The sequence below is a fragment of the Pan paniscus genome, chromosome 14 (genome assembly GCF_029289425.2).
Source record: "Pan paniscus chromosome 14, NHGRI_mPanPan1-v2.0_pri, whole genome shotgun sequence".
Classification (NCBI taxonomy): Eukaryota; Metazoa; Chordata; class Mammalia; order Primates; family Hominidae; genus Pan; species Pan paniscus.
Genome location: NC_073263.2, coordinates 36,340,393 through 36,353,140, shown reverse-complemented (window position 1 = coordinate 36,353,140; position 12,748 = coordinate 36,340,393). Strand labels below are relative to the sequence as shown.

Here is a 12,748-nt window from a genome sequence, read left to right as displayed (position 1 = left end):
CATTCACATGTGTGGCTGGTTGCCAGCTATTAGCTGGTACAATACAGGTGACTGGACTATGTGTCTCATTATCCAGGAAGCTAGGCTGGGCTTCTTACCATGGCAGCAGGGTAGGACTCTAAAAAAACAAGTGGAAATGTTCAAAACTCTCAGAAGTCTATTCAGAGATGGCATCTTGTTATGTCCTCTGCATTTTATTGGCAAAAACAAGTCACAAGGCCAGTCCTCTAGATTTAAGGGGTAGGTAAATAAACTCAAGCTCAATGGGTAGGATGAGCAGCAAAGTCACACGGCAAATGGCATGAGTAAACACAAGGATAAAAAACTGGAGACACACTGCAATACATCTACCCAAAATAAACCTTATTGCTTTATTGATCATTTTATAAGGTAAAAAAATGTCTAATGTGGCAGACAAAAATTAAATTGTGTTGAATATTGTCCTATTATTCTTATCCAAATTCATGAACAGGCAGCTACCTTATCCTAAAAAATATCCTTGGTAAAGATTCTGAGCCTCTCAGTTATCTATCCCACGTCTGACAATTACTCATCATCACAAAGTTCTTACAAATATTTAAACTCAGTCCCTTTTCATTCAGCTCTCACTGGGCTATTATTTTCCCTCCTTTCCCATTTCCATCCATTTCCCATTTCCCTCCTTTCCCATTATTCCATCTAAAGAAGCATAAGCTAATGTTTTCCACCATAAAGGGTAACTTAAGCTTCAAAAAAACTCTCAACATCGTAAGTATGAGAATAAACTAACAGTTAATAACAGACAGTAGATGAATTCCTCTGCATCTAGTAAGAATAAACTAAAGAACAGAATAAAGAAATCAGCTAACTCAAAGGTCAACAACTGGACTTTAATGAATTTTGTTAAAAGTGTTTTGAACAGATATGCAAGTAAAAACACACACATTAAGAAATGAACAAAAACATTCTTGCTCTCCATAAGTACTTCTTAGAACAGCCATGATTAAGTTGAACTTTATATATAGAGTTTAAAAAACAAGTAACAAATTTTTGTAGAGTTAAACTTGAGACACATACATTTATATCCTAATATTGGATATACTCTCTTGACATTTAATTTGTTATTCCTATTGGTAGGTTTGCCTTTTTAAAGTTGTAAAGTTTTCCTAGGAGAAAGTATAAGAAAAAGGTATCCAGATTACCTACCATTTTTGAACATTACTTAGGAATAACAGTTTTCAGATAGCTCAATTGTGAAAAACAATGACAAAATACTGGAGTGTTAGTTTTATTTTCAGGATCACCTTTTTGAAAAGGATCTTTTTCATTTTGTTTAATAAAAAATAAGTATAAGAAAAATAATTTTGTCTTGGCATTGGTGGGCTGAGATCTATACTGTTCACAAATTCAACAAACAAGAAATGTCTGCTTTAAGAGATCAGCACTAACAGGTAACATCAAAGAGAGAAGCAACTGTAGGAGACACATCCCAGTGTGCTTAGTTAATCCGTCAGGTTTTACTAACACACCTCTGAAAAGAGATGCACATCCTAAATTCACAGATATTAAACAATAATCACTTTCCTTACATCTATATAAAATGTGCTTACCTCTTTGACAGCTTCAGTCTTAACTGCAAAGAAAGGTTATTAAGAGAACCCAATTATAGGTGCCCCAACTACATGTTAGCACCACAAAATAGCCATCAACATTTCTTAGGAGTGTTATGGGCACTGCGGGTGAGACAATCTTTAGTATGTGGGACTACCCCTGACACTGCAGAACATTTAGCATTCCTGGCCACTCACTAAAAGCCAGTGGTTTTCAAGGTCACTATGACAATCAAATTGACCCTTGATGAGAACCATTGAGCTAGATGAGTCAAGATTAATATCTATAAACTTTATGACTTCCACAGAAAGTAACTGCTTCATTACCTTCAGTAACAATGACTGAAGAGGAATATATTTTTTAAAAAACATTATAATTGTTATTTGGAAAGATAAGCTGACTTCTTCAAACTCACAGTAATCTGAAAGATTAGATGCACAAAGTGCAATACTTATTTATCCCCAAATGCACACACACATTTACAGGAAAATGTTTATGTTCTACAGGCATAGATTATTACCCCATTTATGTCCGGTAAAAAAATATGCTCATCTATTACAATAAGATAAAAACCATGTAGATGTTCTTGATAAGTTCCCTCACATTGATGCTCCTGGAAACTGCTGTTGTCTTTGCTCCAAAACTTGCTGATTTAATAGCTGTTGCTGTTTCTGTAAAAATTGCACTACTTCTGGACTTCTTAGTAACGACTTAGAAAGAAAAGAAAAAAATTATTAATAGCATTAATCTACGTGATTAGACTGTTTTCATGCTATTTAATACTCTGATGTGTCCCTACATATGATACAATATGTTCACAAGAATATGCCTGAATCAAAAGCACTTTTACATCGGATGCACTGCAACTAAGCTGCAAACTAAAAATAATGTGATGTCACACATCAAAATACTAAAACCTAAAAATAACGGGTGAAGTCTGTTATTGGTGACTTTGTGTAAAAAGGAAACACCTTCTCTAATATGCCAGCAAATATACTCTCTTGAAATATGTAAGAACAAAGAGCTAAAAGTAGCACTGACCCAGGATTATAGCAAGAAAAAAAATGGAGATGAAAGGGGGCCACATGTGAAAATAGCAGCTAAATGCCAGTTTGTACATACATACAAACTAGTGCTAGAAGTCAAGTTTCTCATTAGCCAACTAAATCTTCATAAAGAAATTAAAAATTGTGTGTATAGGTGTGTATATATATATATGTACATATGTATCGGTATATACCAAAATTTCAGGAAAAAAACTAATATAACTGCTCTAAAACATCCAATACCTTTTTGTACACTCATCACTTTAAAATATAGTTGTAATAATATAACAAATATAACAGACTATGATTAACATATTATTATTAGAGACAGGGTCTCACTCTGTTCCCCACGCTGGAGTGCAGTGGCGTGAGCATAGCTCACTGCAGTCTTGAACTCCTAGGCTCAAGCAATCATCCTGCCACAGTCTCCTGTAATACGTTTTTATAATAAAATACTTACATAAATTTATAAAGAAAAAAATCTTTGGCCCCAATAAGCTGCAAAAAGATAAACTGAATAAAGTGAACATACTATCATTAAATACTATCTTCCAGATTATATGTATTATATCTTAGTACATTTTCTATTTATTAAACAGTTTTATTTAAAAATCATCTTAGCTGTTATGACACTGTTGGACATTTAGGCTGTTTCAACTACCTTTTTTACTATTTATGATAAATATATTCCTGGCAATACCTTTATGTTTAACTCTATCCATATTTAGGATTTACGTTCTGTAAATGTCTTCATATTAAATGTGATGTCTGAGTTGAAAGGGATGACTCCTGGTACATATTGTCCAACTGCTTTCTGAAAGTGCCATACTAATATATAATGCCATTAACTACTTGAGAATGCCCATTTCATGAAAGTCTCAACATCACTGCATCATTGTGCATAATCGTTTAAATAATTTTCACTTTTTGTTTATTTTTACTGATATTGAATACCTTTCCATATCATTTAATGGTATTCTGCCTTTTTTTTCTGTTTCTATCTTTTGCAATGTATTGAAGCCAAAGGTTTTCCTCATCAAATTACAGGAATTTTTGTAATAAACTTTCTTTGCAGTTAAGACTGAAGCTGTCAAAGAGGCAAACATATTTTATATATATGTAAGGAAACTGACCATGTTTAATGATTTATAGGGTGCTCTGTTGCCTAGGCTGGAGTACAGTGGTATGATCATAGCTCATTGCAGCCTCGAACTCCTGGACTCAAGCAATCCTCCTGTTTCAGCCTCTTGAGTAGCCAGAACTACAGCTACATACCATCACACTCGGCTAATTTTTAAATTTTTTTGTAGATGGGGTCTCGCTACGTTGCCCAGAATGGTCTCAAGTGATCCTCCCACCTGGCCTCCCAAAGTGCTAGGATTACAGGCATGAACCACAATGCCCAACCAGGAATATTTTATGTGATAAAATACCAGATACGTTAACCATAGTCTTTTATATTTGTTGTACATATTTTTGCTCTAGGTCATTGTGCAATTTGCCACCATTTTTGACTATAGCATTCATTTTTATGTAGTCAAGTTTATAATCTTTTCTCTGTGATTTTGTCTATATAAGCTAAAAAAAATCTCATTACATTTTTGAGGTAAAGTTCCGATTCTTTTTTTAAAATTTTGACTTATTAGGAATTTATTTTGATGTATAGTGTGATGTCATGAGCTAAAAATCTCAAAAATGTCAATAGTTCCATTTATAACAAATAACGTTTGTTAACACATTTATAACTGATTTACAAACAGATATTTACCAGTCTTTTTTGATTTAACACTTGTTCTAAAAGAGTAGGTCTTGCAGGACGATCCCCAAAAGATCCTGTTCTTTGTTTAACAATGGAGAGTATGTTATCTGCACTTTCCTGGGATAAATGATAAAAATGCAAATAGATAAACAGTTAACGTAATAAGTCATGATTACAGGTATTTCAAAGATGTAATGAACAGGTCTTTGCATTTCTTCCTTCTTCTTGCCCAGTCTCTGGGCAACTCTGGGAAAGTTCTTCATTATCATAGGCAAAGTATTGGCAGTTAATTTAATGTAACATTCCTCCTCGCTCCCTCTCCCCCCAGATTTTCAACCTGGGTTCTTTAGTCTCTTGGCAGGTCTCAAAATTAATAGTGTGTGTGATAGAGTGTGATATAGTAATACTGTGAGAGGTGGGCCACTAAGATTGAGGCAGAGTTACTTGTGAGCTATTTTCAATATTACAAAAAATGCCAAGTGGAATTGACCATTCTCTTTATATAATGCTATCCAGGCCAAAACATAATCTGCTTGCCTTTGGATGAAATATATGAACTCAGAGGCAAATTATATACTGCTCAATAAGATATCTGATAGCTTTTTACCCAATTGGCAACCAAAACAAATGGGGGAGTAATAAAATATTGTTTAAAGAAGCAATTGATAACCAAAGCTTTCAAAATTTAGATAAACTTGCTTGAAAAAGCACTAGTACAAATAGTCTCCTGCCAACTGTATGAACAAAACAGGTAAGTCCTAAAATGATACCATTACCCTGAGATTTCACTGCCCAAAAACAAAATCAGCAGCACTTATTACCAAATATGTACCCCTAGTTACCTGACAGCATCTTAAATACTTGCAATTTTGCTGGCATAACAAAATATTGTTTAGTTGACTGAAATATTCTGACTCTTACAAAACTATGCCACAATACCACATCCAAAATTCTTACTAAAGTAGCAAATATAAAATTATAAATGTTTTACCGGAAAGCCATACCTTACATGAATTTAACCTCTTTGTTCTTTACTTAGAATATTATCTATGCTGTTTTTTCTCCTGGCCTTCTTTCTACTGGCCTCTGAGTTATCTATGAGAATATCCCCTTAATCTCTTTCATTATGAGAAGTTTACCAACTTCTATTACAAAAATATTTCATCCCTAAACATTTTAGGCCTCAACACATAAAAACTGTAAAAAGAAAATTCTAATACCCAGAGGAAACAAAAATAATTTCTTCCTCCTCCAGCAACCCCCAAGTTGATTTTATTTATGAGATTCTTTCATTTTTATGTGCAAGATAATGGAATGCTGAAATTGATGGTACAGTACCCTCTGCCCTCACAACCCCACTATGGAAATTCAAAAGGTTAATTCACAAAATATTAGATACTGAATTAGATAAAGAAGCTTGTAGTGAAAATAACCTTTAGTCATCCAGTCCAAACTTGTACAGATGTTGGAATTCTTTTTCAAAAACCTGCAATGCTTTTTGTCCTACAGAGTTTACCAACTTTTGCCACATTTCATTTGGTTTTGAATAGCTCTAACATTTCGGTAGAATGTTAGGTAGCTTTACTTAAGCTGAGCTGAAATACATACTCCTTGTGATTTATGCCTAAGAGTCCTAGTTACCTCAGAATCATGCCATATAAGTCTACTGCTTCTCTTAAATGATAGCTTTTTAGATATTTAATAAGAACAATCCCACCAGCAGAGGTCAATTCATTTATCCCTAGTCCCTTTATGTGTCTCTCATATAGCATAGTTCTTAGATTGGTGGAGTAGACATTATACACACTTGTTCCTCATTTAACCTTGACTTGTGTAAGAAATATTAATTTTAGATACCTTAATTTCTTTAATTTTTTTTACCTTAATAAATTCTTCATTGGAATAGAGACCTTAATTTCTAATCTTGCTGCTCACAACATAGCAGAAGACACCATCATCACCTGTCAGTCCTACTATAATAATCTTCGAAAGAGTCTCAAAATCTATAGGCTCTCAACTTTAACCCACTCCATCAGGGTAGGATCCTCTGCTACTTCCTAATTAGATCACTTCATTTAAAGACTCCAAATCCAAATCCCATAGCCTGGCATTCAATACTATAAAAAACTGGCTTCAACCTATCTTTCCAAATTTCTCTCTCATGAATTTTCCACTCAACTATTTTAGCTAGAATAGTCCACTTGCTATCTTCACAAAAGTGTTTTCTGTATTCCTACTTCTCTTTCTTTACTAAAATGTGCTTCTCTTTCCTTTTATCTACCAGAATTCTAGGGAAGCAGTATAGTAAGGAGGTAAAAGTGAAAGCTCTAGAATAAGACTGCTTGCGTTTGAGTACAATACTTGCTGGCTGTATGACCTAGGCCAAATTCTTTAGCCTCTCTGTGCCTCAGTTTCCATGTATGTAAAATATAGTATCTATCCCATTGCTGAAGGGTTGTGAGACTCCATTTATAGCTTAACACAGTGCTTGACACATAAGAAACTCAGCTCATTAAGCGTAAACTATTGCCCATCCTTTCTGGTTTATACTGAGTCACATTTCCTCTGCAAAGCCTTTCTGGAGTATCTCAGCCTACAATGATCTATCCTCCTCTGAACTACTAAAACCGGACTATACAGTTGGCTCTTATTATATCCTGGCTGGCACTGTTATTTTCTTTACACTCAGTTTAACAAAGATAAAGACTTACAGATCTTGTTACCTCCTCAGAACTGATAAAGTATCCCACAATATAAGACAAACTGGATAGTAAACTATTAGTATTATTTGTTGCTTATAGCAATTAATTCCCTTCCATAAAAAGTCATGCAAATTATTTTAAAATAGTGAAGCTAGGTGCAGTGGTGAAATAATCCCAGTTACTCGGAAGGCTGAGGCAGGAGGATCACTTGAGCCCAGTAATTCGAGGCCAGCCTGGGCAACACTGTGAGACCCATCTCTAAAAAATTAGATAAGTAAATAAATAACAAAATAGTAATAAGGTTCTTTTTGTGGGAGGTGCAGAGGGAGACTCTAATTCAGTATCTATCTGCCTTTTATACATTTTCCTCACTGTAGATGTAAATGTTAGGTAGTTAAAAAAAAAGTAAGCAGCCATAGGTTAACTACTTCTTTCTTGAAAATAAGTATTATTAGGCCGGCGTGGTGGGTCTCACCTGTAATCCCAGCACTTCAGGAGGCTGAGGTGGGAGGATCAGGAGTTCGAGACCAGACTGGCCAACATGGCAAAACCCCGTCTCTACTAAAAATACAAAAATTGGCCGGACGTGGTGGTGCATGCCTGTAATCCCAGCTACTCAGGAGGCTGAGGCACAAGAACTGCTTGAACCCAGGAGGTGGAGGTTGTAGTGGGCCAAGATCGCACCACTGCATTCCAGCCTGAGCGACACAGAGTAAGACTCTATCTCAAAAAAAAAAAAAAAGAAAGAAAAAAATATTATTTTTCTCCCTCTCTAAAGAATTCTGAAGTGAATGAGCACCTGTGGAACATACTGAGGAAGAAACTTGATCACCTTTACTAACTTTCATTCTTTTCCAGATGCTTATTTCCCTAAATCCCCGTAATCAGAGATTTGGTAAAACATACTATAAGAATATGGATTGAGGGGGTTTTTAAACTAAGATTACAGAAGTCCTGAGCCCATTAATTAGTATGCAAAATTAAAGTTACATAGTGGATTTTTCTAGGAAGAGTCTTCATTAAGTCACCGGACCCTCAAAGAAGTCCTCTTACTCCAAAAGAGTAAAACTTAAGGGAAAGAGAAGTCACTCAGTCCTAACCAGTGTGAATTAAGTATGACACACTGGCAACTGCAAATTTTAGAAATATTTAGAATATTATACTTTTTGTTTTTGAGACAAAGTCTTGCTCTGTCACCCAGGCTGGAGTGAAGTAGCACAACCATGGCTCACTGCAGCCTCAACCTCCTGGGCTCAATGATCCTTCCACCTCAGCCTCCCGAGTAGCTAGGACCACAGGCATGTGCCAACATACCTGGCTAATTTTTTAAATTTTTTTGTTGAGATGGGGTCTCCCTATGTTACCCAGGCTGGTCTCAAACTTCCGGGCTCAAGCTATCCTCCCTCCTAGGCCTCCCCAAGTTCTGGGCTTACAGGTATTAGCCACTGAGCCTGGCCTAGAACATTACATTTGTAAACAATTACAAGGTCTAATATTTTAGTGATGGAGCACTTCAAGTTCAGCCTGAAACTAAGAAATTTAAAGACTTAGAATACATCCTAGGACCCTAAGACAGCTTGCAGTTTAAAAAAAATTTTTTTTATCACTTTTTTTTTTTTTTTTTTTTAAGGAGACAGGGTCTTGCTATGTCATCCAGGCTGGAATGCAGTGATGCAAACAAGGCTCACGGCAGCCTCGAACCCCTGGTCTCAAGCAATCTTCCCACTTCACCCTCCCAAGTACAGCTGGGTATACAGGCACTTGCCACCATACCTGGCTTGGATCACTTGTAACAAAATTAAATTTTTCTCTACACTGAGGGATTATATAGCTCTCAAAAGGAGAAATATCTGCTTATTTGTGACAGCCTCAAAGTATACCACTAACAATGACAATAATAATGGGTAAGGTTTGCAAACTTTAGCCAGTTGCTGGACACTGTGTGAACACTCAATATGGAATGGCTCACATATTCACAGCAACACTATGAATGACACACGATTTTAATGCCCATTTTACAGAGTTTAATAACCTATTCAAGCCACAAGCCCAGCAAATGATGCAACAGGGATTTGCACCCAGAAGTCGAACTCCAGAACACTGCTTTTACCTTTGACTCAGTTCAAATCAAACAATCCAAAAGTTTTTTGAGACTTATACCCCATTATCATCCTTTTTTTCCCCCCTCAGGGGTACTAAGAAAAGGGGTAGTGAGAACAGGGTACTAACAACAAGGATACTGAGAACAAAGTATATTAAGTATTGGGGTAGTGAGAACATGAGAACAGGGGACTAAACATAGGGGTACTGGGAACAGAGTTGTAAGAAAAGGGTACTAAGTACAGGGGTACTACAGACAGGCAACTGAGTATAGCAGTACTAAAAATAGGGTACTAGGAAGAGGGTTAACAGAACAGGACACTAAAAACAAAGTACTAAATACAGGAGTATTACAAATAGAGGTACTGAGAACTGGGTACTGAGAATAGAGTAGTGAAAACAGAAAGAGATGACTTTCTCAGAAGTACCAACTTCATCTAGGTTCCTAAGTCTCCTTTAGCGATGAACCAGACCGATCATTTACTCTATGTCCTTCCAGCCATATCCCAGATCTATGACAGCTCTGCCGATGTCACATTATTTTTACTGAAATTTCTGCACCTATCATGAGTTCAACAGAACTGTTATTGCTTTGCACATGTTGGTATAAACTTTAATTTAGGGCAAACACTCTAATTCTCAACCACTAACCCAGTCACTGCAACCCGGCCCATTTGGAAGTGGGGAGGCAGGCCCTGCAGATGCGGTTTGCGTTAAGATTGGGTTTCTTCTTCCACCTCCCATCCCCAGGCCTCAGCTAAGTCTGATACCTCGAGTTTGACGTTTCCCGCGCTGCCAGTCGAGGCAGTCCCACCGCAGTTTAGGGCCTGGTCGCTCTTCTTCTTTTTATACTTGTCCTTGTACATCTTGTTGCGGTGTTTCTTGCACATCCACGGTTTGCGCTGCTTGGCCACCTGGCTCGTGGTCTCGCTGCAGCCTTCGTAGGTGCAGGTCTTGCTCATGCTGCCCCCACCGCTGCCCCGCCTCCGGGCGCCCCCGCTGCTGCCCTCGCCCCCCGAGTGAGTCTCCTCGTCCTCTAGATCCTCCAAACTAGCCGCGCTCTCGCCTCCCCCCGGAGGGTCCGAAGTGTCTAACAGGTCCGCCTCGTCCTCCCCAGCCTCCTCTTCGCCATCCCCGGCCCCTTCGCACAGGTACCTAACGGGCTTGCCCGCCCCAACGCTGCCCCCGGGGGCCGCAGCCTCGTCCTGCCCAGCACAGGGTTGCATCACTAGCAGGGTGAATTGAGAGGCCGCGGCCGCCACCGAGGCTGGCGCCAAGGTGGGAGCCGCAGCCGGGGCTAGGGCCGCGGGGTGGGGCACGCCGCTGGCCGCGCCCGGCCCCGCGCCCTCCGCTACACCCTGCGCCTCCATGCTGCTAAGACCTGGCCGGGGTCCACGACCCCGGGCTTTTAGCACCTGCCTGGCCTAACGGCACTTCGCGAACCAAAGACTCAGGACACGCTGGGGTAAAAGGCGCCTATGCCGCGAAGGCGCCCCGACTGCGCCTGCGCGACCGCAGCCCGCGCGTCAGCGTGTGTACGCCCGCGGGCTGTCAGGGAGCGCGGCGCCTCTGGGGGCGGGGCTGAGCGCACAACCAACGGGACTGACTGCGCATGTGCGGCCGCGGCCCCTTCGGCCAGCTGGGGGATTTGTAGACAGGGTCTGGGGGCTGTGTCAGGTGAAAACCTGCAGTGGTTGGCAAGGCAGCGCCGTTTTACCTGAACCTATTGTATCTAAAACGGTTCAAAGTATCTTCTACAGGAGTTCCAGTATGCAAATTAGGATTGTTCCTGAGCGGTCTCACGACTTGTAGTGTTAGGATGCTAATTTTATTATTTCCCCCCAAACTGCCTGCAAGGGGAGATTTGAAGCTGGGATGCAGTGGTGTCACAGCCTAGAGCCACTAGCTCGCAGTCCATGAAGGCAGAGGTGGCTTATTTGAAAATAGTGGAGCGGAGAGGGATGGGCCACACCTTTGGCCGAGTTGTATTTGTATTGAGGGATAACTTTGTTTTTTTTCTCCTGGAAACTCACTTGATTGTTAATACTTGCTCTTTGCTGTGGCTGCTGAGATAAGTCTTAACGTTTTCGTTTAACACAGTGAAAATGTGTGAAAAGGAATACTGAATGGCAAACGTTTAAAAAAACAACGGATGTTCTACCAGTTCTATCAGTTGCTGGGCAATTGCTGGTTGTTAAATCTTGGCTTGCCCAAATCCCAGGAGAGAAAATATCCTGCCGTATCCTGAACTGTTAAGTAGATGTTCTTTTTCCCTTCATCCTATTCTTTCGCCTAGTCAGATTTCCCATCCCACCTACCGGAAGGCAATGACTTTATTCAACAAACTATAAATCCATTCACACTAAGATGTTTGGGTGCTGACATATAGGTAGATCAGTTATGTTTTAAAGAGAGGCATGTGGAAGGGAGAAGGTTTGGAATTAGAGCAACCTAGGTAGTACTGTCCTGTGTGACTACAGCAAGTTCGTGACAGCCTCTCCGAGCCTCAGTTTCCTCATCAGTAAAGCCTGCAGTCGGTGGTGTGCTAGGGCCAACTGATGGTAACTGGTTGCTAAAATTTCAGGAATATAATTAGCAGAAAAATTAAACACTGCTATTATTAAAAGTCTTACTACATAAACTTACAATAAGATTATATTAAAAACAAAGGGTACAAATCTCAAAACTCTTCATTTTCTAATTATTTTATTATGTTTTATCATTATCTGTGCTTTTAAGGTTATTTATGTCTATTGTATCTGTATGCGGAAATATTATTTAGTGGTGTGTTACTGCACATTTTCCCAACTCTGCCTTCAGTATGTCATGTTGATTGCTTGAAATCAGCCACTTTTGGAGTATTTACACCAGGGAAATGATCAAATGCTACGAAGCAGGTTTACACTTATTGTTGATTGTCTCTGCACTTAAGAAAGTGACAGTGAAAATGTTAATGAAGATTAAATTTAAGGCCAGGCTCAGTGGCTCCCACCTGTAATTCCAGCGCTTTGGGAGGCTGAGGCAGGTGGATCACGAGGTCAGGAGTTCGAGACCAGCCTGACCAACATGGTGAAACCCCGTCTCTACTAAAAATACAAAAATCAGCCAGGTGTGGTGGTCCACACCTATAATCCCAGCTACTCAGGAGGCTGAGGCATGAGAATCGCTCGAACCCAGGAGGAAGAGATTGCAGTAAGCCAAGACTGTGCCACTGCACTCCAGCCTGGGCAACAGAGTGAGACTCCATCAAAAAAAAAAAAAAAAAGAAAGAAAAAGATTAAACTGAAAATGTATTCTATCTGCAGCTCTCACGTTGTGAATATCCAACCCCCCCAACTGAGAAAATATTCTTTCAGTATTTGAAAACTATCATGCAATTCAGCAAAGAAACTGCTTACATCACATCATTGAACAAGTGAAGACCTTATATACATCTTCATTGTTTCACTTTTGTTTTTTCTCAATATAAACAAAAATGTCTACCAACATTCGTGTCAAAACTTTATGTCCTTGCCATCATCAAAGAAAAGAAAAAGAACAAAAAGTACACT

At 39.0% G+C, this 12,748-nt stretch overlaps 1 protein-coding gene across 1 annotated transcript; it reads right to left on the bottom strand.

Moving 5' to 3' along the window:
• Positions 1-848: 848 nt before the first annotated feature.
• Positions 849-10,765, bottom strand: RFXAP (regulatory factor X associated protein). Its single transcript, XM_003826888.5, has 3 exons — positions 9,968-10,765; positions 4,405-4,512; positions 849-2,300 (listed from the first exon to the last, which is right to left on the bottom strand). The coding sequence occupies exons 1-3, from the start codon at positions 10,565-10,567 to the stop codon at positions 2,190-2,192; spliced, it is 819 nt and encodes a 272-aa protein (XP_003826936.3). The 5' UTR covers positions 10,568-10,765; the 3' UTR covers positions 849-2,189.
• Positions 10,766-12,748: the final 1,983 nt, after the last annotated feature.